Source organism: Mastigoproctus giganteus, chromosome 8, assembly GCF_048544385.1.
Source record: "Mastigoproctus giganteus isolate SK-2022 chromosome 8, ASM4854438v1, whole genome shotgun sequence".
Taxonomy (NCBI): domain Eukaryota; kingdom Metazoa; phylum Arthropoda; class Arachnida; order Uropygi; family Thelyphonidae; genus Mastigoproctus; species Mastigoproctus giganteus.
In genome coordinates this window covers 44,258,275-44,284,738 of record NC_143582.1, presented here as the reverse complement: position 1 = coordinate 44,284,738, position 26,464 = coordinate 44,258,275, and the positions used below count along the sequence as shown (strand labels likewise).

At 36.7% G+C, this 26,464-nt stretch overlaps 1 protein-coding gene across 2 annotated transcripts in view; it reads right to left on the bottom strand.

The window, feature by feature from the left end:
* LOC150081498 (adenosine kinase-like) overlaps nucleotides 1-26,464 on the bottom strand; it is a 174,350-nt gene that overhangs the window by 136,011 nt on the left and 11,875 nt on the right. For both annotated transcript variants that reach the window (XM_090379332.1, XM_090379333.1), the window contains exons 2-3: nucleotides 18,242-18,316; nucleotides 716-769 (exon numbers count right to left, since the gene is read on the bottom strand). In XM_090379332.1, coding sequence (XP_090235458.1) covers nucleotides 716-769; nucleotides 18,242-18,316 — 129 coding nt within the window. The remainder of the gene's footprint in view (nucleotides 1-715; nucleotides 770-18,241; nucleotides 18,317-26,464) is intronic.

Here is a 26,464-nt window from a genome sequence, read left to right as displayed (position 1 = left end):
TGAAAAGTAAACCAAATGAATTTTTTGAAGAAACAACCAAGGTGGAGATAGCATTGCAGAGTCTTTCATAATTTTTGTGTCTTCATCAGAGGTCATCCACCAAAATCATGAAAAAGACAGCAATGCTTTCATGATTTTGGTGGATGACCTCTGATGAAGACACAAAAATTATGAAAGACTGCAATGCTATCTCCGCCTTGGTCATTTCTTCAAAAAATTCATTTGGTTTACTTTTCAATCGTTACAATATTTTTTCCAGTTCCTTTCTTCCCCCCTTCGTTCACAACGTATATCGCTCCCAGGTAACACCGTATTTTCATTAGTTTATTTCTATGCATAAACATCTACTTACTGTATTTTATACTAATAACATTTTATATATATATGAATATGAGCCAAGTTAATAGTGGTAAGAGTTTGTGTACTTACGAATACACACACACACACACAACTTCTGAATTGACCTTTGCTTTTCTGATATATTTTTCAAAAGTAAATGATTTAAAGTTGCAACACTTTCTTTAACAACTGATCATATAGTTCATTTTAGGTGAAAAAGAAACTGTGTAGGATGGAGAAGAAACATTGCCAAATAATATAAATTCATAACTTTTCAAGTTGTATCTAAAAAGTTTATGCATAGTAGCCCAAATAGATATGATTAATAAAGATCAAGTATTATATCATTATTAAAAATTAATAAATTTAAACATACACTGTCATATGTTTCTCTTCTGCAAGAATAGCATCATTAGGTTTCAAGCAGTATCTGCAAATAAAATTTAAAAAAATCTGTGTAAGTTAAAAAAAAAAAAAAAAAAAACAATGATAAAGATAAAAACATGGTATTTGCTTCTATACAGTATGACTGGATATCAGCTCGCATGTCTTAGAAGTATTTAAATGGCACAGGTCTTCCTGACCTTCACCAGAAAGGCCTATGCCTGTAATAGCAGAACAAGTGAGAAGAAATGCTTCAACTGTTTCAATGGCCAATTTCCACCTAACTTCACACTTCTAATACAAAAACTAGGTTAAATTTATTTATTTTCACTAACAACAATACAGAGGCAATTCAAAAGGAATTAAACACTTTTAGATATAATGAAATACTAACCATTCATGTCACAGTCAATTCATACATAACCAAATAACAATTAAATCCAGAAAAATTTTTGAAATCTCTGCCAGAAATGTAATTTCCATAATATCCATCTGGTAGAGAAAGCTGTTTAAATGTTTCCTCCACAGAAAAATCATTTTGCATCATATGACACAGCCTTTGCTTTCAGACTGCTTTCGCCAACAGAAATTGAGGAAAGTGATCCCAAAAGCAAGGAGAGTATCTGCACGGGAAAGAGTAGAAGTCATCCATGCACCACTGATAAAACAATGAAATATATAAGAGGAATCTTTCAGCAAAGTCCACTTACAGATGCAAACTGATTTTTCACTTGAAACAACAGTCTGGCAATTAAACTGAACCACAAATGCAAGCAACAGGAGCTTTTCTGAGACTTTAAATTTAAAGTGCAAAAGGAGTGAAGCATGGCTTGTGTTCAGTAACAAAGGCACTTTTCACCAAAGCAGAAAAGTAGACCGTGACATAAGGGTGTAGGGCAATGAAGGGCTGGGGTGTAGTCAAGTCATATTGAATATAAATGGACTCCACAAAGATAAACATGTTTTATGCCATTTCACATTAGAAAATGTATGGCCCTTTCCTTTTTATGGAAAAAAAATAGGACCAACAAGAACCTGGATATTAACTAACTGGCATATTCATATATGGCACCAATATGACTAATATTCAATTGCATCTGCAGTGGCCCTGGCAACTAATTATCTCTTTATACCAGCTCAGCATATATATACCATAAACTTAAGCTATGCCTCTGTCTAGTACACACTGGCAATAGGCATAATCAAATTATTATATACCAGTTTAAATCACTCCACTGTTTTTTTTTTTTTCTTTTCTTCGATTTCATAATTAAATGATCTGAAATTTTGATAATGGAAACTGCCATAATCGATTATTCCGATTATTCCCATCATTAGCAAACACACTACAATGGATTTCTTATCACTATATACCCACTCCTCCTAGAATTCTGTTTCTTCCTTTCCTTCATTTTACTCTTACATTCCATTTCATCTCTTATCTTGCACACAATCAGTGATATACAATTAAATTTCCATTTTGATAATGGAAATTTAATTGTATATCACTGCTATGTTTTTCAACTTTGACATGTTTGATAACTATCAGCCTTAATGGCTCTTAAACACTAGCATGCCACATCAGCAGAGTAGTATAAATTTGACAGAGGAATTCAGTTTTGTTCTGGCCAGATTTTTTAATAAGAATTCACACAACACATATTATATAGCAACACAGCTTCTAGTGCCAATTACTTTGGGCAACAGTCTAATAAGCCTCGGCTATAAGGAAAATAACATTTAAGTTCAACTAATGTAATGCCAAATTATCCCTGCACGTATCCACAGCATACTACTGATAAAGATGTTGCAATTTTACTTTATTAATCCATCAAAACATGGCACACTTTTCTAAAGTAGTTGATGATTTGTGCAATTTCCTACCAGCAGAGCTGTAGGAAATGTTTTGGAAATCTAGAATTTTCAAAAACTAGCAAGGATTAATTCCCAATGCTGCCAAATTTGTAAAGTTCTACTGTACTTCTTTTAGGAAAAGAATCACTTATGACTACTGCAATACCGAGGCAAGAACTTGTGATAGCTCCAAATAGGTGGTAGATGACTTTCATCAACCGGTGAAATACCACCACTTTGCTTATTGGAGGCTTGAAACGGTGAAACCCATGTTTAGTCGCTAGAGCAAAGTCCCCCCCCCCCCCCCCCGTACTTCTCCTTCAATCCATGCACGGTACTAAGTACTATAGGTTTTGATACCTTTCGTGTTTGGGGTTTTCATAAAAAAAAAAAATAAACCCATGAGAAATTAATGCCGTTGTATTAATATTTTGTCTTAATTGAAGAAGCCATTAAGTGTTCTGTTTATTTACAGATTTCTTTATAGAAGGTGAATGTAGTTTTCTGCAGTTCATTCTTGCAGACAGTAAGATTGTTCCCTAAATTATCCATGTTTATTACATTAATTGAAGTTTAACATTGACAAAGGCAAGTACTGCATATGGATAGAGTAATTCCAGTAAATACAGTTGGTACGTTCAGAATAACATACCAATGTGTGATATTATATTCAGGGTAGTAGAAAATGAAAATCTGGGAGTAATTGTGTAGTCAGCTATGAAGTTCTCTGAGCAATGCAGACAGGCTACCAAAATAGTTCACAAGGTTTTGTCAATGATATACAGCAATGATGTGCAACCTTTTCCTTCAAAGGGCCATTAAAAAAATTATTCCATATTATTCTATAATGAACTGGCCATCAAATGTGCACTGCTAGGCAGTCTACATTACAAAACAGAAACATGCTATAGTGTAGTTCTATGTAATATGTAATAATTTTATAGTACTTCTATAGTGAAAAGCTAATTAATAATGTCTTACAGTAAAGTAAGAAGTCAAAGAAATACAATGTAAAATTTCTTTGTGTTTATATATATATATATGTGTGTGTGTGTCTACATACATAATTATACACATATTTGAATAACATCTGAAATAGAAACTGAATCTTTCATAATAAAAATAAAATAAAAAGGTAAAGCAAACACCAGAGGCAGCAAAAAGCATATTCCTTTACATGATGCTTGAAATATAACAATAAAACTTAACAATAAATTAGAATAAGAATTAAAAAAATAAATAAATAAAAAAAATAATAATGCCAGCAGCATGGGAAGACAGAAGAGCAAAAATAGTCAAAAATAAACATTACGATCAAACCAACAGGGAGGGAAGAGAGGGGTAACAAGAGTAAAAACTAAGATAATTTAGAACATCTAAATGTAAAGATAATAAAATAATAATCTATTAAATTTCGAATGCCAATTAAATAGAAATTTAATGGCGCCCCCCCCTCTGACAGGCATCAGATCCAAATTTATGTGAAATATCACCAACAGATGTAAACCACTACAATAAAATAAACCAAAAATATACCCCATTACACCCCATCTCAACAGAGGGCCACAAGGCCAATAATGGTCAGGGAATTGCTGCATTTCGATCGCTGGACAAATCGCCACAAAGGTGATTGACTGATCTTTTGATCGACTCGCCCTTGCGGCAATTTGTCTAGCGATCGAAATTCAGTGATTCCCTGACCATTATTGGCCTTGTGGTCCTCTGCTGAGATGGGACATAATGGTCAGTCTATTTTTGGTTTATTTTATCGTAGTGGTTTACATCTCTGTTGGTGATATTTCACATAAATTTGGATCTGGTGCCCGTCAGATGCGGCGCCATTAAATTTCTATTTAATTGGCATTCGAAATTTAATGGATTATTTTATTATCTTTACATTTAGATGTTCTAAATTATCTTAGAGAGTTTCTGCTGCAATATTTTTACTCTTGTTACCCCTCTCTTCCCTCCCTGTTGGTTTGATCGTTATGTTTATTTTTGACTATTTTCTCTCTTCTGTCTTCCCATGCTGCTGGCATTATTTTTTTAAATTCTTATTCTAATTTATTTTTATATTTCAAGCATCATGTAGAGGAATATGCTTTTTGCTGCCTCTGATGTTTACTTTACCTTTTTATTATGAAAGATTCAGTTTCTAACTATTTCAAACATTATTCAAATATGTGCATAATTATATCACATGACAGTAGTGGGCAGATTTGCTAATGCTGCACCTGTGCTACCATCCATACTTCATTATTCGTCTATATAATCTGGTTAAAATTACGTTTTGCCAGTGGTGTGGCTTTGCATTGGAGTGCTCGTATCAGTTCTATTTTTAATTTTCGCTGCATCGGGACCACCGCTATTCAAGTCCTCTGCATTGGGGGGTTCGATCTGTGGTGGACTGACCTTTCGATCAACTCGCCTTTGTGATGATTTGTCTAGCTGTTTGTTATTTGGGAGCATTAGCAACTAAGGCCATATTGCTCCGGGGATATCACTGTATATCACTGCTCTGAGCAATGCGGTGGTCATTCCCTGACCTTTCCACATCCTCCGTATTTGGTGGGCACGGGCTCAAACCCTGGTCTAATCAAGAAGTGTGTGTTATGCACTGCTGCTCCTGCCCACCTGGCTACGGAGGCGCCGATTTGTCTAGCGATTGAAATGCAGCAATTCCCTGACCATTATTGGCCTTGTGGTCCTCTGTTGAGATGGGGCATAATGGTCAGTCTATTTTTGTTTTATTTTATTAGCATTAGCATTAGTAGAGGCATATGATGCAAGAAAGCAAGCTTATTCAGCATCAGCCAAAAAAAAAAAAAAAACCCCACTCCCATTTCACCCATCTGTTTGTTCGAAATACCTGTCCAGTTGAGCTTTAAATTTGTTTAGGCTATCAACTTCTACAACAAGTGATGGAAGTCAGTTCCACCAGCCAACCACCCGCTGGCCAAAGGCAAATTTCCGCACATCTATCCGACATCCGTCCTCCTTCAATTTGAATTTATGCCCTCTGAGGTGATTATTCTGAGCAAGATGAAGAATCCCATTGGCATTGAGCATGCTCAAACCATTCAAAGCCTTATACACCTCTATCAGATCACCTCGCCGGTGCCTAGTCTCCAGACTCTGTAATTTGCAAAACTTAAGCCTTTCTTCGTAAGAGCAACCCTTTGTTCCATTCACTAATCTTGTTGCCCTTCTCTGTACCCGTTCCAGCAGTTCTACATCCTTCTTGAAATGAGGCCTCCAGACCTGTATACAGTACTCAAGATGTGGCCTAACCATTGCCTTGTGGTCCTCTGTTGAGATGGGGCATAATGGTCAGTCTATTTTTGTTTTATTTTATTAGCATAGGCATAAGATGCAAGAAAGTAAGCTTATTCAGCATCAGCCAAAAAAAAAAAAAAAAAAACCCCACTCCCATTTCACCCATCTGTTCGTTCGAAATACCTGTCCAGTTGAGCTTTAAATTTGTTTAGGCTATCAACTTCTACAACAAGTGATGGAAGTCGGTTCCACCAGCCAACCACCCGCTGGCCAAAGGCAAATTTCCGCACATCTATCCGACATCCGTCCTTTCTCAATTTGAATTTATGCCCTCTGAGGTGATTATTCTGAGCAAGATGAAGAATCCCATTGGCATTGAGCATGCTCAAACCATTCAAAGCCTTATACACCTCTATCAGATCACCTCGCCTTTTTGTTTTATTTTATTAGCATTAGTAGAGGCATATGATGCAAGAAAGCAAGCTTATTCAGCATCAGCCAAAAAAAAAAAAAAACCCACTCCCATTTCACCCATCTGTTCGTTCGAAATACCTGTCCAGTTGAGCTTTAAATTTGTCTAGCTGAGCTTTAAATTTGTCTAGCTGATGATTTGTCTAGCTGTTTGTTATTTGGGAGCATTAGCAACTAAGGCCATATTGCTCCGGGGATATCACTGTATATCACTGCTCTGAGCAATGCGGTGGTCATTCCCTGACCTTTCCACATCCTCCGTATTTGGTGGGCACGGGCTCAAACCCTGGTCTAATCAAGAAGTGTGTGTTATGCACTGCTGCTCCTGCCCACCTGGCTACGGAGGCGCCGATTTGTCTAGCGATTGAAATGCAGCAATTCCCTGACCATTATTGGCCTTGTGGTCCTCTGTTGAGATGGGGCATAATGGTCAGTCTATTTTTGTTTTATTTTATTAGCATTAGCATTAGTAGAGGCATATGATGCAAGAAAGCAAGCTTATTCAGCATCAGCCAAAAAAAAAAAAAAACCCCACTCCCATTTCACCCATCTGTTTGTTCGAAATACCTGTCCAGTTGAGCTTTAAATTTGTTTAGGCTATCAACTTCTACAACAAGTGATGGAAGTCAGTTCCACCAGCCAACCACCCGCTGGCCAAAGGCAAATTTCCGCACATCTATCCGACATCCGTCCTCCTTCAATTTGAATTTATGCCCTCTGAGGTGATTATTCTGAGCAAGATGAAGAATCCCATTGGCATTGAGCATGCTCAAACCATTCAAAGCCTTATACACCTCTATCAGATCACCTCGCCGGTGCCTAGTCTCCAGACTCTGTAATTTGCAAAACTTAAGCCTTTCTTCGTAAGAGCAACCCTTTGTTCCATTCACTAATCTTGTTGCCCTTCTCTGTACCCGTTCCAGCAGTTCTACATCCTTCTTGAAATGAGGCCTCCAGACCTGTATACAGTACTCAAGATGTGGCCTAACCATTGCCTTGTGGTCCTCTGTTGAGATGGGGCATAATGGTCAGTCTATTTTTGTTTTATTTTATTAGCATAGGCATAAGATGCAAGAAAGTAAGCTTATTCAGCATCAGCCAAAAAAAAAAAAAAAAAAACCCCACTCCCATTTCACCCATCTGTTCGTTCGAAATACCTGTCCAGTTGAGCTTTAAATTTGTTTAGGCTATCAACTTCTACAACAAGTGATGGAAGTCGGTTCCACCAGCCAACCACCCGCTGGCCAAAGGCAAATTTCCGCACATCTATCCGACATCCGTCCTTTCTCAATTTGAATTTATGCCCTCTGAGGTGATTATTCTGAGCAAGATGAAGAATCCCATTGGCATTGAGCATGCTCAAACCATTCAAAGCCTTATACACCTCTATCAGATCACCTCGCCTTTTTGTTTTATTTTATTAGCATTAGTAGAGGCATATGATGCAAGAAAGCAAGCTTATTCAGCATCAGCCAAAAAAAAAAAAAAAAAAAAAAACCCACTCCCATTTCACCCATCTGTTCGTTCGAAATACCTGTCCAGTTGAGCTTTAAATTTGTCTAGCTGATGATTTGTCTAGCTGTTTGTTATTTGGGAGCATTAGCAACTAAGGCCATATTGCTCCGGGGATATCACTGTATATCACTGCTCTGAGCAATGCGGTGGTCATTCCCTGACCTTTCCACATCCTCCGTATTTGGTGGGCACGGGCTCAAACCCTGGTCTAATCAAGAAGTGTGTGTTATGCACTGCTGCTCCTGCCCACCTAGCTACGGAGGCGCCGATTTGTCTAGCGATTGAAATGCAGCAATTCCCTGACCATTATTGGCCTTGTGGTCCTCTGTTGAGATGGGGCATAATGGTCAGTCTTTTTGTTTTATTTTATTATAGTGGTTTACATCTCTGTTGGTGATATTTATAAATTTGGACCTGGTGCCCATCAAAGGAGGGTCCCATTAAATTTCTATTTAATTGGCATTCGAAATTTAATGGATTATTTTATTATCTTTACATTTAGATGTTCTAAATTATCTTAGAGAGTTTCTATTTATTCAATATTCTTACTCTTGTTACCCCTCTCTTCCCTCCCTGTTGGTTTGATTGTTATGTTTAATTTTGACTATTTTTGCTCTTCTGTCTTCCCATGCTGCAGGCATTATTTTTATTTATTTTTTAATTCTTATTCTAATTTATTTTTTATTGTTACACACACACAGTTTCAAAAGTGATGGTCAATAATTTAAAGGTGAACTGTACAAACTACAATATGCAAAAAAAGCATAGTAAACATGGGTCATTAAGTGAATCGTTTGAGATATTGCACATTTCTAGTTGGGATCCACCACTGACAAGGTGAACTGTACAGAGTTGGGATCCACCACTGACTTTTTTGTTTGGGTTATGTTATGCTCATTCTCTCCATTTCCTCTCTTTCAATGCTCTGAGACATAGCAGGCCTACTAGTACTTGTCAAAAGACAGTCAACAGTGGAAAGAGGTTACATCAACGAAGATTATGGGGATATGCACTTCACATATGGTAAAGCCAACAGCAGTGCACGTTCGAGGCTGCACGTTTGTACCAAGAAGCATTTTCCCGCTGAAGGCAGCCCAACAGGCACACATTCATCAGATTACATCAACGCCTTAGAAAACATGGGTACTTCGCATATGGAGTACGAGCAGGTACACTTGATGTTGAGGAAAGGGTGTTAGAAGCAAAAACATCCTGTAACATGTAACATCTGTAAAATCTTGTGGTGGTTGAAACCAAAATTAAAAATGTATTATCTTATGTTTAATAAAACCACCCTTAGCAAAGGATTCACAGCTTTTTGCTAAACTAGTGCTTCCATAGTCATTGGCGGATCTTAACAGAAAATGTGCATTATCTCGAAAACAGTTCATTTGCAGCCCGATGTTCACTGGGACTTTTTTGCTTATTTTAGTTTGTATTTTTCACCTTTAAATTATTGACCATTTTTGAAACACCCTCTGTGTGTGTATATATATATATATATATGTGTTAGGTGAAGAATTATTTATAAATTTTAAAATCATAGATAACTATCTATGATTTTAGATCACACATATATATATATATATATATATATATATATATATATATATATATATATATATATATAACAGAAAAATATAGGGGGAGGGGATAAAGAAGAAGCGGTAGTGTTGAAGCAACGTTCCTAAAATAATTTAGAAAATTAAGCCAATTAACAGAAATTTAGTGGCGCCCCCATTTCCGAATTATGTGAAATCTCATTAAAATGGAAACGTGGACTAACAACATTACGTGACCAAATAAACTGAAAATAATAATTAATAAAATGAAATAAAAATTGACAGATATATATATGTGCAAGTATATATGCAAGACTTTTCATGTACTGTAAAATCTGAAAAGGGTAACATGTTCACTTTGTATTTTTGAATTTCAGGTGGTGGGAAATTAGACATCTGAAAGCAAATAAGCATAAAGATAGCTTGCAATGCATAGACCACTGGTGGGCAAATGCGGCTCTTCGTTGAGTTAAGTGCGGCTCCCATTGAAAATTTATATCCGTGTTTTTTTTTTTTTATTATTATTTCAGAACTTTTTTCACTGAATCTTGTTAAATTAACTAAGTAACTAATATTTTGTTACACGGATTTTATGTTGTGTTTATTTTTTTTTTATGTCTAGATATTTTGCTATTTTTATTTTGATTATAAATAAATCCGCACGCATTTACACTGCTGGCGCCAACAGCGAACTTGTGCAACACTACACCAGGAGTGGGTAGAAAATGTGACCAAACCTTCCATAAGAGGTTCAATTTCAGACTTTGGAATTAAATTTATTTAAATTTTTTGATAACACGACCAGAAAATATCAAAAAACGAAAATACGAACAAGAAAATAGAATCTTTCAAGAAGAATGGGTAGAAAATTTTGCTTTTATTGACAATAATGGAAAGTCGTTGTGTCTTATTTGTAAAGTTACAATTGCAAACTATAAAGTAAGCAATTTACATTGACATTATGAAGTAAGTCATCCCCACTTTTCAACTCAATATCCACTCAATTCAAAATTGTGAACAGAGAAACTTAAGTCCTTGCAATCTGGTCTTCATAAGCAACAAGGACTCTTGCCTTTTTTTAGTCACAAAGATGACAGAGCAAACGAAGCTAGTTTTTTGATAGCTTGGAATATTGCTCGTGCCAAACATCCATATGGAGAAGGAGAATTTATTAAAAGAAACTTGGAAGAAGTGGTTAAAGTTTTGGATCCAGATAATACAAAACTGCATAAATTGATCGCACAGGTTCCTGTGTCATGCCGTACAACTGAGCGTCGTATTGGTGCTTGTTTGTTATTTGGTTTTTAGGAGCATTAGCAACTAAGGACATATTGCTCCGGGATATGCGGTGGTCATTCCATGACCTTTCCGCATTCTCCATATTTGGTGGTGATGGGCTCGAACCCCGGTCTAATCAAGAAGCGTGTGCTATGCACTGCTGCTCCTTCCCACCTGGCTACAGAGGCTGTATTGGTGCAATTAGTAAAAATGTTGAAAATAGTTTGATGTGCGATTTGAAAAATTGTACAGCATTTAGTTTAGCTCTCAATGAGTCTACAGACATTCAGGATGTTCCACAATTAGCCGTTTTTGTCCTCTATGTATCTGCAGACGTAAATTAGTATTAGTAATGGCCGCATGGTGCAAGAAAACCTATGGCTTATGCTGCACCAGCCAAAAAAAAAAAAAAATCCGAACAAAGCAATGATAAAATAAAAAAAAAAAAAAAAATAATAATAATTAATAAAAAAAAAGGAAATTAAGGAAATCCAGATGACCTTAGAATTTCCCCAAACTGTCAGCCTCTACCACCCATGAAGGCAACTTATTCCAGTAATTTATGAGTAAATTAATAAATGTGAAGGAAGAAATGTTAGACAATCACAGTATCGATGTTAGAAATGCACTTGATGAAGTAATGAACAGGTTTGAATTGCCTCGTGATAAACTTGTAAGTGTTGCAACTGACGGAGCGCCTGCAATGACAGGGAAAAAACCATGGTCTCAATGGTCTTTTAAACAATGATCCTAAAATTCCACCTTTCTTACCTCTTCACTGCATAATTCACCGTGAGCATCTCATTGCGAAGTACTTCAAATACGAAAATGTGTGGAAGATTGTTTTGCAGATTGTGAATTTAATTAGAACAAATGCCAAAACACATCTTCAATTTAAGAAGAGTTGCGAGTGAATGACGAAACAGATAAATTGCCCAGTGATTTATCCCTATGGTGTGTTGTAAGATGGTTGACAACTTACAATGTTTTGAGCCATTTTGTGGAACTCTTAAATCCTATCATAACATTTACAAAAGAAAAAGGAAAAAAATAACCAGAATTAGAAAATGAAACTGCTTTCTGACTATGTTCCTTACAGACATTATAGAACATTTGCAAACACTTAATTTGGCTTTAGAAGAAAAGGAAAAAAATTATTATTGATTTGTCACAAACTGTATTTAGGTTTGAAGCTAAACTTCGGCTTTTTATGTACAATCTTAAGAACAAAATATTTAATCATTTTCCACGAGTAAAAGCAAATATAATTAATATCAAAGAAGAAAAGTTAGACGAATACAAAGAAAAATTGGAAGAATTGCAAGCAGATTTCAAACATAGGTTTGAAGAGTTTGAAATCTCCATTTGCATATTTTATGAATCATTTATTTGTGTTATTATTGAAGATGGATTTCCAATTTCTGAAATAATAATTGTTGAAAAAGTGGGTGGGAAATTGGAGATATTAGAGATGAAAGAGGATCAGCATTGAAAATGCAGCACAAATCTACTTCTATAATTGAATTTTGGAAATTCCTGCCAGAATCAAAATATCCATATTTAAAGAAAGCTGCTTGCAATCTAATTTCAATTTTTGGTACAACATATTACTGTGAATCTTTGTACTCCACAATGAAGTTCATGAAGTCAAATGTATCATTCACATTTAACCAATCATCATCTCACTGAATTGCTACGAATGGCTTTAAAAAATTTTACCCCAAATTTCAAAGATCGGTCCTTGAGGTTGTCACAAACATTCTCTCAGATATGCCAGAGAAGCTGCACTTGCTACCTGGGAGTCTAAAATGCTGATGGAACTGATAGTCAGGTGACACCCAAGTCAAATGGACCCAATTTCGGCAAAGTCCAGACGGTCTGTGACAGCCAAATCCTCTGCTTGCACCTTCACGATGGTGGGACTGTTAGTAATCCTGGGTATAACCTCCATGCACAAGTACATGGTGGGTGACCACCCAAGTTTGAACCAATGTAAGCAGGGTTCAAGGTGTGGTGCCCACACCACATGGAGGAACACCGCCCCTCTATGTCATCAGGCAGTAGTACTAGGTGCTAGATGACTCATCAACCGGTGAAATACCACCACTTTGCTTATTGGAGGCTTGAAGTGGTGGAACCCATGTTTAGTCTCTAGAGCTAGGTTCTGGTCAACCCTTCCCTATTTCTTCCATCATGCAGTATGAGCGATGACTTTTGATGTTATGATGAACATCGTGGTGAGATCCAATATTCCTTACATTTCGAGGGTACAGCTCTAAAACAGTGTTCGCAGGCCGGCCTCCAGTTAGTACACCGGACCGAACCTATTGGTAACTCTCTAGGAGGCTTCTGGATCAGCTAGTGTATAATCTTGCTACCTCTACTCTGCCAGACAGTGACTGGAGGGAGTCGGAGTAGTGTGTATTCGTGGAGCATTGTCGAGGCCACGTTAGGTCAAGGATCTGGGTATATTTCTTACCATGTGTATGCCATATCCAAAAATTTCATTTCTTCATACAGCATGTCTCACCCACTTTTTCTTACTATTGAATACACCATGAATTGTCAAGCTAATAGAGCAAGCTTATCTGCAAAAAGATCTAAACCTCCAAAGCACTTCCTAATTCATTTCACAAATATACCGTGGTCTCAATTCTAATCTTAACAATGTCCATTTCCACTCTTGCAGTCTGCCAAACCCCATGTACTCTTTCTGACAGAATCTCAGTTATCGGTTGATTCAACTACTGCTCATCTCAGATGCCCAAATTATTCACTGTATGACTCCTTTAGCCTCAAAGGTGGTACTTGTGCATATGTCCGTTCTGATATTCCCTGTCAGAGACTTGGCAATTTGGAATCTCCTCTCTTTGATCTTCTCTGGCTTACAACCTCTCTACCTCATTGTGTCAAATTCATCTGTTGTCTCTACCATTCTTCCAAATCTACTAATCACTTGGAGCTCTTTGACTTTCTCTCTTTGCAAGTTGACTTTCTCCAGTCCAACTTTCCTAACAGTGAGGTAATTTTCCTTGGTGATTTTAATGTTCACAACTCCAGCTGGCTTACGTTTTCTAGTCACACAGACCCAGCTGGTCGAGATGCTGAGGCTTTTGCAATTACTAATGACCTTGCACAGATTGTTCATTTACCTACGGTGCCTCCGTAGCCAGGTGGGCAGGAGCAGCAGTGCGTAGCACACTGCTTCTTGATTAGACCGGGGTTCTAGCCTGTGACCACCAAATACAGAGGATGCAGAAAGGTCAGGGAATGACCACTGCATATCCCCGGAGCAATATGGCCTTAGTTGCTAATGCTCCAAATAACGAACAAACAAACAAACAAACATTTACCTACAAAAATACCGGACAATCCTAATCATACAGCCAATACGCTTGATCTTTTTCTCACAAACAACCTTTCTAAGTACACGGTCGAAGTGAGAGGTCCTTTAGGCACTTCAGGTCACAACTTGGTGATTGTCTCTTCTCCAATGGAGCGTTTATCTCATGGCTATTCCCAACCTCATGTTGTTTGGCATTACAAGAATGCAAAATGGGATGACCTGCGAGACTTTTCTTCTTTTCATTGGTCGGATTACTGTTTCAAAACTTCTGATGTCAACATTTGCTCAGATCGTGTCAGTGAAACTATTCTTGCAAGAATGGAATCCTTTATCCCACGCTCCACTTTAAAATCTCGTCCTTTATCTAAACCTTGGTTTTCCAATAAATGTGCTAAGGCTGTTCAAGAGAAGAATGTTGCATATCGTAATTGGCTTGTTTTTAATTCTCCAGTTTCATTTTCTGCCTACACCAAAGCTCACAACAATTGTAAAGCAGTTATTAATCAGTCCAAACTAGAGTTTGAACAGACTAAGAGTAGAAAACTTGCTTCTTGCCCTAATGGTAGCCGAGCATTCTGGTCTCTTGCCAAAGCTATTGGCCGCAACTTTTGCCCATCTCTGCTCCCACCTCTGTCCAAACCAGATGGTTCTGTTGTCACTTCAGCCAAGGATAAAGCTGACCTGCTAGCATCCCATTTTTCTTCCAACTCATGTATTAATGATCTTGGTAAAACACCTCCCACCATTCCCAACACACTCCATTCAATGCCCCCTGTGGTCTTCCATCAAAAGGATGTCAGAAGGATTTTGACGAATCCCAATGCTAAGAAAGCTCCAGGTCCCAATGGTGTTTCTCCACTTGTTCTCAAAACCTGTGCTCCTGAACTTATTCCTATTCTTTGCCGCCTTTTTTCACTTTCTTATTCCAAAAGGTGTTTTTCCTTCTGCTTGGAAATTTGCTCATATCCAGCCAGTTCTTAAAAAGGGTAACAGATCACTTCCATCCAATTACTTCTACTCTTTCTAAAGTAATGGAGAAATCAATTAACTGCTAACTCTTAAACTACCTAGAAACCTTCCATCTGATCAACAATCGCCAGTATGGATTCTGTCAGTGTCGATCCACTGGTGATATTCTGACTTATGTTACGTATTTATGGACTAATTCAATGGAAAGGTTCGGTGAAACACAAGTAGTTGCTCTTGAAATCTCAAAGGCTTTTGATAGTGTTTGGCATAAAGGTCTTCTAAACAAGCTTCCATCTTATGGTTTGCCAACTGTTTTTAGTAATTGGTTATCCAGTTTTCTCTCTGCTCGCTCACTGAGGGTGATGGTAGATGGCTCTCTGTCTTCTAACTTCTCCACTAATGCTGGTGTCCCCCAAGGTTCAGTTCTTTGCCCCCACTCTTTTCCTCTTGTATATCAATGACCTTCTTCCATTGACTGGAAATCCTATCCATAGTTTTGCCAACGATAGCACACTGCATTCCACTTTCCATTTTGAGAAACCTTGTCCTGCTCAATCAGCTTCAACTTCTCGAAAATCTGCTACCAATTCCTTAAATGCAGATCTTCAGGTAATTCTCCAGTGGGGCAAAGACAACTTAGTTGATTTCAACCCTTCTAAAACTCAGTCTTGTCTTATATCTCGCAAAAAGGATTCTTCTACTCCTATGCTTATCTTTAGTGACACTCCGATTTCTAGGCAAAATGATATATCTCTTTTGGAGATTACCCTGACTTCTAATCTCTCTTGGCGCAAGCACATTACAAATATTGCTTCCTCTGCATCTAAAAAACTTGATTTTCTCTTTCGCTCTCGGCATTACTTTTCTTCCAAACAGCTGCTCACTCTGTATAAATCGCAAATCCGCCCTGGCCATGGAATATTGTTCCCACAACTGGGGTGGTGTCCCCAAAACCTCTCTCAGGCTTCTTGATTCCAATCAGAAGAGGGCAGTTCGGTTAATTAATAATTCATCTCTAACAGAGTCTCTCCACTCGCTGTCTCATAGATGTAATGTTTCTGCTGCATGCCTCTTCTACAGATACTTCCATGGGCACTGTTCTTCTGAATTGGCTTCTATAATTCCCGCTCTCTCTCTCTTTCAAAACAGTCCGAACACATGCTGCCACCAGCCAACATCCATTTACTGTCAACTTCAAACAACTTTTCATCTTCCTCATTTATTCATTCAACTGCCATTTTCTGGAACAACCTTCCTTCATACATATTTCCTGAAAATTACAGTCTACAGAAGTTCAAGTCCAATGTGAACAAATATCTTCTTTCATTTTCTCAACCTTCAACCAAAGCACAGTACTAAGTACTATAGGTTCTAATACCTCTCGTGTTTGGGGTTTACATAAAAAAAATTTGACCAAAAGGTCTTCATTAAATGTTATACTTTTTATTATATTTTATTTTTATTATTAAAATTTTGAAATAATTATTTTGTATTTTCTTTCTCTTAATTATATTTTCTTATATATGTATACTTTACATAGCACTTAAGACTCGTGTAGAATATGTAATCATATTAATTAAATTAAATTAAATTAAATTTGAATTTGTGTATTTAATACTATGTAATTAGGGTATAGCTCTTTATAATATATGAAAAACCAGAATGCGGCTCTCATTGACCTCATGCGTGTTTGCACGACAGAAACACAGAAATAGATGTTGCATTTCATGGTGATAATATCATGTGCTAAATGTTTATTGGCAGTTTTTGTGAAAAAATAATCTTCCTCTAAGTTGTTCTGATCATGAAGTGATTTGTTCACAACATTTCCTAATAGCAAAAAATAGTTGTGTAAGAACAAAACAACAAGCATTGTTAGCAAAATTTCACAGATATAGAGTTAGTGATGGATCATTTAAAAAATGGGCCATTTTCTGTTACTATAGATGACAATAATCAAAGTGATTCGAAGTTATGTCCCATTGTGGTGACCTTTAGTAATCGGAAAAAAAAAAAAAAAAATCAAATCTAAAGTAGCTTGCTCTCAGTGCCAGAAATGGAAAATGGCTCTATACAGTACAACATTGGACATCTGAACCACTTTAAAGCATGTGGGATTCCTTAAAAGAAAAAAAGAAAAAAAAAAAAAAAACAGTCTGGCATTTAGTGTTGATAATTGCCTGTTGTGATAGGCCTAGGAATTAGAGTAGCAGGGGTATTAAAAGCTATCTTTATCTTATTAAATTGTGTCTGAAAGGGAAGCTGTATGCCTTCCTCTAGAACAGAGTTTCTCAAACTGTATTCCACGGAACACTAGTGGTCTGCGAGATGTGAACAAGCATTCCATGAAAAATTGTAATTAATAATTAAAAAAATAAAATAAGTTTTGCATATTCGTAGCCTACACCACTTTTGTATCATCATAAAATTTAACAATTTTACAGTTATTAATATACTGGTATAGACTAATAATTAAATAAACCACGGAACACTTTATTTTATTTTTGTAATGACACCTACGAAAAAGTAGCAATATGGTGATCTAGTATGCCATTCATATGCGATTTAGCCTGGAATACATGGGTTGAAGACAAGGAGGAAGTGAATCGTTGTAACTGAACTCTTCCTTGTATAAATTTTTTTTTTTGATAATTATTAGTATTTTGAAATATTAATATTAAAATATGGGATCAAGGATTGGTGGTTGAAAAAAGAAACTTTAAAGCGAGAAGCAAAGTACTTCTAGTACTGCAACTGTGGGCGATGAAAATGAACAATGTTGTCACACTTCAAAGGGAGAATGAACAATCACAGCCTTTTGTTCCACAGAAATTCGAAGCAAAAAAATAGGAACCAACTAATAAAAGACCAAAATGAAAGTATAATGACAGTTATTTGAATTCTGACTTTATGCGTGTTGGAAATAAAATGCTCCTGATGCATAGTGCGCCATAGGTAATAAAATATTAGCAACACTTCTTTGACTCTCACCAAACTTATGTTTTGTTGAATCTACCACCATCTAGAAAGATATGCTAAAGGAAAGACAGAATAATTTCATCTGATGCATACCACTGAAGCAAAAAGTAAAATATAAGCACATGTATATTTGCACATTTGTGTAGTCTTTGGTTAAATGTGTAATATAAAAGCACCTACAATAACTACTCAGCAGAAATGCTAGAAACTATTTTTTAAGTATATATGGAAATAATAAATAGGCAAAAGCAAACATTCAAGAACTTACCTCTCCAAATATTCATTCCCAACATTAGCTGAAATATCTAAAAGGGGATTGCCTAAGCCAAGAAGCAAATTTTCCCTGAAAATAAAAATCAACGTTAATCAACATTTAAAAAACACATATGTATACCTAGAGAAAGTAATGCAGAGTGGTTTTATTTGCAACACAAAATACACCACTCTGCAGCTGAAAAATAAAAATATAACCTATTTGTAACTTTTTGTAAAAATCCACTGTATCTGCAGTATAAATGTACACATTTTTATTTACAATACTATGCACTTGTAAAATAAATGTAAACTAAGCTGAATACAAGCCAGTTGTGATCTTTGAATGTCCTTAGAACATTTATTAGAAAACTACAGTTTAGATCAGTAGTACACAGACTGTGGCCTACAGACCCATGGAGGAAGCTGTGTACCTGCAGTATAAATGTACACATTTTATTTACAACATACAACACTACGCACTTGTAAAATAAATGTAAACCAAGCTAAATACAAGCCAATTGTGATCTCTGAATGTCCTTAGAACATTTATTATAAAAACTACATTTTAGATCAGTAGTAGTACAGAAACTGTGGCCCACACACCCAAGAAGGAAAGGGGGTACTCAAGAAGCTGAGGCTGTTTGTGCAGGAAAGCAGAATGTGGTGTGCTATCATCGAAGATATGAAGAGGAGTTCCAGTCAGTGAAAGGTCAATATACAGGAGAAAAAAGGTTAAAAAAAAAGAATTTAAACCTTGTGGAATACAATTATACAACTTTTTTTAAAAAAATTATATAATTGTGTATAATTATACAATTATTTTCTTCCAATTTTTTTTTTTTTTTTTTTTGGCAGTGCAGCAAAAGCCTGTTTCTTCCTTGCACTATATGGCTGATACTAACAACAGCATTAGTGGAGATGTTTGAGTATAGAGCCATCTACCATCACCTACAGCAAGAATTAAGAAAGAAAACTGAATAATCAACTGCAAAAGTTGGCAAAGCCATGAGATGGGAGCTTGTTTGAAAGACCATGCCAAACATTGCCAAAATCTAAGAAATATCAAGGGTAACTGCTTGAGTTACAAATTTTTCCATTAAATTTCTCCAAAGTAACATAAGACAACATATCAACAGTGGTTCAACAATGATGGAATCCATACTGGCAGTCACTGATCAGAAGATTACAGAGTCTGAAGTTAATGCATTTCTCTATCACTTTGGAAAGTGATAGAGAAATATCTGGGTGATGGACAAAATGTCTATTCAGTTTGTTAGCAACCTGTTGATTCTGCTCAGGTTGCTAACAAACTGAATAGATATTTTCCAACTATGTTCTCACGCATGAATTTTTTTTAGGAATGAGGATGTCAGAAGTATATCAAATTACAGAGGTAAATGATCTTGTAATAGCTGAGAGAAAAGTGTAAGAGAAAATTGTTGAAGTTTAATGAAAATAAGACACCTAGAGTTGATGAGGTCTATCCAGCTATATTAAGAGAGGCTGTGAAAGAGGTAACCAAACCTTTAGCCATAATTAGGAGCATATCTTTGGATTCAGGAAGCAGTCCCTCTGTACAGGTCTGAACGGGTAGCATAGTGGTAACGTCACTGTCCTTCCCCACACTGGGTGGAAAGGCCCAGATTCAAATCAAGTCGATGAAGCAAGTAACTTTAAATGGGCTTTTTTCACTATGTGGATGAGTTAGTCAGTCTCAGGCGTAGATAGCAAGGCATTTTCCCCTGGAAATTGGGGGTTTTTTTTCGTCCAGCAAACAGGCAAATCGACCAGAGAACACACGTAATTTACAGACAAATAAATATATGGGTAGATGTAAGAAATTATGGGTGGCCCTAACATAATAATTTGAATTTGTACAGAAAATGTGCAACTGTATCTCCAGTTCAGGGGGGGGGTGTAAAAAGGTGCAGTAAATAATTAGACTTTAAGCTTTAGAAATTAGACTTCTTTGTCTTTTGTTCCAGAGAAAACAATGAAGTCTATTATTAAAGAAATAAACAAGATTATTTAGACCAGTGGTTCCTAAACCACTGAGATGTACGGACCTTTTCAAAAAAAAAAAAAAAAAAACTACAGCACTAACTTGACCTTAATGCCACAGCAGTGTGGCATTAGGGTCAAGTTAGTGCTGTAGATAAAGCGGTCATTGAATGAGAGAAGACAGAATGCTTATCGATAGGCACTGCCATTATTAGAATACAGTAAATGCGGTCGCTGATTTAATATAAAATGATTTTCTGAAATGAAAATTCAAAGTTTTATGTTTAAAACAACTGAACTTTATTTTTACATAAATATATAATAACAGCTTTATTTATCATCAATTTGATATACATAGAATGAATAATTTGACCAGTTCCAGAGGGTTTGTTTCCATATATACTATTTTTTTAAGTATATATGGAAATAATAAATAGGCAAAAGCAAACATTCAAGAACTTACCTCTCCAAATATTCATTCCCAACATTAGCTGAAATATCTAAAAGGGGATTGCCTAAGCCAAGAAGCAAATTTTCCCCCCCACGGAACTGGGAAATTGGTCCTTGGACACCAGTTTGGGAAACGTTGATTATACAGAATAATAGCATGGATTTGTTGAGGCAGTTTTGTACAACCAATCCGATTGGATACTATGATGCACTAACAGAGTAACAGGATGAAAAAAAAAAAAAAAAAAAAAAAACAATTTTCACATCACATACTTTCAGACATATTTCAAAAACTGTTTTGATACCGTTGTACAAATAGGAGCAGTGTGGCATTAGGGTCAAGTTAGTGTTGTAGATAAAGCGGTCATTGAGTGAGAGAAGACAGAATGCTTATTGATGGGCGCTGCCATTATTGGAATACAGTAAATCCCCCGCTATTCGCGGTATCTGTGTTCGCGGTGTCGCGGTCGCTGATTTAATATAAAATGAAACCTAAAAAAATGTGAATTTTAAAGTGCCATGAACATTTTCTGCCATAAAAAAAAACATGGGCATGGCTAAAATTCTTTCCCAGTCACGACAGCGCTCAGTGGGTGGGGGGGGGAGAGGGGTGACAAAATCGCGAGCGTGGATGTTTCTCGCTAATCCTTGTTCAGTATGTGTTATGCGCTTGTCATGGAAGATTTTTTCATTTGCTTTTAATTTATATGCTTATAAATTGAATAAATTTATCAATTTATAAATTGATATGTTTACAAAAGTGATAAATCTACCATTTTGCAGTGTAAAACAGACTTTTTAAAGTGTGTTAATGGAAGAAAGTGACTTTATTGTGGACAAGTTCTTTCTAACCCGTACAAAAATATGGCTACAAATAACAAAGGAAATGTGAAAAGATCAAAGAAGGTAATGACATTAGCGAATAAAATTGAGTTATTAGACAAAATTTCTAATGGTGAAAGTGTCTCGTCAGTGACAAAACATTATAAAATCAATGAGTCAACGGTACGATCAATCAAGAAATCAGAAGAAAAAAATCCGCCGTAGTGTCCGTGAAAACTCACTAATTGCTTCAAAAATTTGCTCTGTAACTCGTGATGTTAAATTAGAAAAAAATGGAAAAGCTTTAAATCTGTGGATAGAAGACCGAACTCAAAATAAAATTCCGTTAAGTTCACTCATCATTCGTGAAAAGGCAAAACTCCTTTATCAACACTTTAGCCAAACTGGTGATAGCCCTGGCGGGATAAGTTTTTTTAAGCTAGAAAAGGCACTGGTTTGAAAGATTTGTTTGAAATTTCTAATAAATATTACATTTCACTATGTACTGTCTATGTACATAGTCATAGACAGTACAACAAAACGCCTTCATCTTTTACCACTACACCTGTTCACAATACCTTTGAACTGCTCCATACTGACACCCTTTCCCAAAATGCACTAAGTGTTGCATCCTCAAGTAGCATGTAATAGAGGAATTCAACTATTGTTCAGAGCTTTTAATTTTAACCGTTCCGCACCTGCCATGCCACTGTTCAGCATATTCCTTAATTGCACTACCAGGCCTACTGCCACTAATGGAAATATTTCCATAATGATGTTTTCCTTAAGTGCTTTACTTTCACACTCACTATACTTACTAAGAGAAATATGTTTGTAAGATTTTATGGTCTTACAGTTTCAAGACTTTGTTTTCCGTTGCATTTTTACTGTGTATAACAATACCTCATTTGCAAATTCAGCAATATTAATGATTTATTGTTGTCGATTTTATAACCTTTATGTGAATAAATCATGGATAATTATTTTTTAAATTAGTACTGAGAAACCGGTATTTTTGTATCAATACCAGGATTTAAATATCGGAAAAAAATGACTGGGATCCCAGAACCTTGGTATCGTAAGCCCTAATTACTATGGAAGTGGATAGCTTGAATAAATTCAAGAACTAAAACTACTGGATGGGATGGATAGGTGAAATGGAATTTTTTTTTTTTTTTTTTTGGCTGATGTTTTATAAGCATCATTTGCCACTACTAATTTAACACAATGTTTCTATCTATCCTAACAATTTCTGCATTTAGGCATATAATTGAATCTGGAGAATTATTTGTCTGACAGTCCCATCACATTGATTACTAACACACTTTTAAACTGGAAATGTAAAATGTCTTTCAAGAAACTAATGCAAATCAAGCCTCTACTAAGGAATGCAATTTGACAGGTAATGTCAAAGACTAATTGCCGTTTTATTTACCGAAATGTTATTTTATATTGTACTTTATAAGTAGCCTTATAGTTCTAGTTACACTGGTTAGCTTTATTTTTAATTTCGATAAGAGTTTTTGTACATTACTACTTAAAATACGTAAAACCATTGTTTCGTTCGAATCTTGCAGCCATTGTTTATTTTTGGAGAGTGGTAGGGAATTCAAATTTTTAACTGTGGTAACTAGGTAGCTCTAACGTAAAATTACATAGCATAATACGCATCACTGCATTTAGGATTCTATTAGATAATGTAGTATTGACAATTAATTAAATTTATTGATCTTATTAATTTAAAATATCATGGCCCAGACTAGAGCAGCAAAGCAACAGGCACAAAGTGGGAGGAGTGCTATGACTCGGGGGAAAACTGAGGGGGGGGGGGCGATTCTCCAACGCATCACAGCCTAAAAAAAAAAAATGTGCAACTTGCATAATGTTTGCCGAACTTCCTGGAACAGAACATGATCTAGCCAAGGAGGATATCTTTGTGTGTGCCAGGTGTAGAGAGTGTCTAGAAATTAGGCGTCAACTCAGCATTCTAATGAGAGCTTGAAGAGTAAGGTAGATGCACTCAAAGAAATTAATGAGGGGCCTGTCAAGCTCTCAGCTGCCCAACTCAACACCAGAGCTCACTCCTGTGCATCAGGCAACACAGTAGTAAATCTCCAAGGCAGAATGCACTGGTCCCAAAGGAACTAGTTATTGTTGGTGACTACTGTCAGGGAGATGGGTACTATATTGTGTAAAAAGGATAGATGGAATAGGACCAGGGTATATCTGCTAGGGGCAAAAGCTGATGAAGTTGTGAAGCATATATCATCTTTTAAGGGCACAAAGGGTGATATTGTTGTACACATTGGCACCAATGATATTAAGAGTAGGAGATCTGCAGATTTATTTAACAAGTACAGGTCAATGTTGCAAAAAAGTCTTGAGTTAGGGTTAAATTTGAAAGTGTCTGCAATTCTGCCCAGACACGATACGAGGGAGTACATGAGAGCCTTGTCAATCAATTCGGCCCTGGAGGGAATGTGCAAGGCTCATGGGGTAGAATTTTTTTCAGCATGGTCTATGCTTGTTAACAGGAGAGACTGCTTCTACAGGGATGGGATATACTTAAATAGAAAGGGTGCAAGAATATTTGCTGACGTTATTGAGGCAGTGTTAGTCAGGTTGGAAAACTGCTAGCTTGGGGGGAGATTCACAGACTAAAAGGTTAAAAGCAGCTGCAGGGAGAGGTGAAGTGATTCTTGCACTACTTCTATTAGAATAAGCAGTGGCCTGGAGTGAGGGGTGCTGGGGGTTTCAGGAACTGATGGTAGTCATCATTAGCATAGGCATATGATGTAAGAAAGCAAGCTTATGCAGCATCAGCCAAAAAAAAAAAAAAACCTCCCATTTCACCCCTCTGTTCTTTTGAAGTACCTGTCCAGCCCAGCTCAGCCTTAAATTTATTTAGGCTATCAACTTCTACAACAAAGGATGGAAGTCTGTTCCACCAACTAACCACCCCCTGGCTAAAGGCAAACTTCCGCACATCTATCCTACATCTGTCTTTCCTCTATTTGAATTTATGCCCTCTCAAATGATTATTCTGAGCAAGAGGAATTCCATCAGCATTGAGCATTCTCAAACCATTCCAGGCTTTATACACCTCAATTAGATCACCACGCAGGTGCCTAGTCTCCAGACATTGTAATTTGCAAAATTTAAGCCTTTCTTCATAAGAGCAACCCTTTATTCCATTCACTAATCTTGTTGCCCTTCTCTGTACTCGTTCAAACAGCCCTACATCCTTCTTAAAATGAGGCCTCCAGACCTGTATACAGTACAAGGTGTGGCCTGACCATTGCCTTATACAAGGTAATAATCACATCCTTATCCCTGCTAGAAAAATTCCTGTATATCATTGACAAGACACTATGAGCTACTCTTGCAGACTGTCTGTACTGCTCAGAAAACTTCATATCTGTCTGCACAATTATCCCCAGGTCCTTTTCGTTCTCTACCACTGTCAGTGTAATAACACAGAGTTGATACGTCACTTTGGGTTGCTGCTTCCCATATGTAGTACTTTACATTTGTCAATGTTAAACTTCATTTGCCACCTCTCAGCCCATCTACCCAACCTTTCCAGATCCTGTTGCAGCAGCATAGCATCAGTACTATCCTTAACAACTCTGCCAACCTTTGTATCATCTGCAAACTTGGACATTAAGCTTGATATACCATCATCAATATCATTTATAAATACAGAAAAAAAACAATGGACCCAATACTAAACCCTGAGGGACTCCACTAATAACATTAGTCCACGATGAGCAGTGTCCCTTGATTACCACTCTGTCTTCTCCCACTCAACCATCCCTTTATCCATAGCAGCAATTTGCCGCCAATGCCACACTGCTCCAATTTGTTCAGCAGTCTTCCATGTGCAAGAGTATCAAAAGCCTTTCTAAGATCCAAATATATGATATCAAAGTTATTCCCTTCCAGTTCCTTTGTGACCACATCATAGTATCCAATTAAACTGGTCAGGCAAGACTTTCCCTTAACAAAACCATGCTGTTTCTGAGCTATAACGGAAGTCTTGTCTAGATGATCCTACAGTGCTTCTTTAACCAGTGTCCATTATATTCCTGGAACAATAGTTAAACTAACAGGTCTATAATTACTTGTTTCCCTTCGATTCTCCTTTTTGAACTGGAGTCACATTTGCATATCCCTGAGTCCAAAGAAGCTCTCATAATTATAGGAGGCACTTTGCTGCCTCCGTTAATATAACTGGATAGATCCCGTCCACCCCAGGTGCCTTGTTTATGTTTATCTTCAACGATTTCTCTTCCACTTTCCTCTCAGTTATTACAAAATCATCCAGCTCACTGCCAGAGTTTAACTCACCTCTGGCATTCCCCTCCCGAAATAATCCTCAATCATGAAACAGGTGGGAATATGGGATGTGTTAGGGTAACTAAGAATAAGTGCATGTATACCAATGCTAGAAGTATAGTAAATAAATTTGATGAATTTGAAGTGTTGGTCAAGGCATCAAAGGCAGATATTGTTGGGATATCAGAGACATGGTGTCACACAGATATTAGAAATGCAGAATTGGAATTTAGGAAGTACAATGTGTACAGAAAGGATAGACAGGATAAGAAGAGGAGGGGGTTGCTGTTAATTAAGAAAAACAAAATCAAAAGATGTGCATCCAGTTGATATAGATGGACAGTACACTGTTGAGTCAGTTCGGTGTGACATAAGCACTGCAAAAGCAAAAATAAGAGTAGGAGTGTGTTATAGGCCTAATGACTCGAATGAGTACAATGAACAATTGTACAGAAAAACAGAGTGGGCTAGTAAATCAGAATGTCTTATAATGGGGGATTTTAACTTCCCAGATATTGACTGGAACTTGTGGGTTAGTCACTTGCACACTAGTAAGACTTCTGTGGATTTATTGGATGATTATTTTCTGCAGCAGCATGTTCGAGAGGCAACCAGAGAGGGTAAT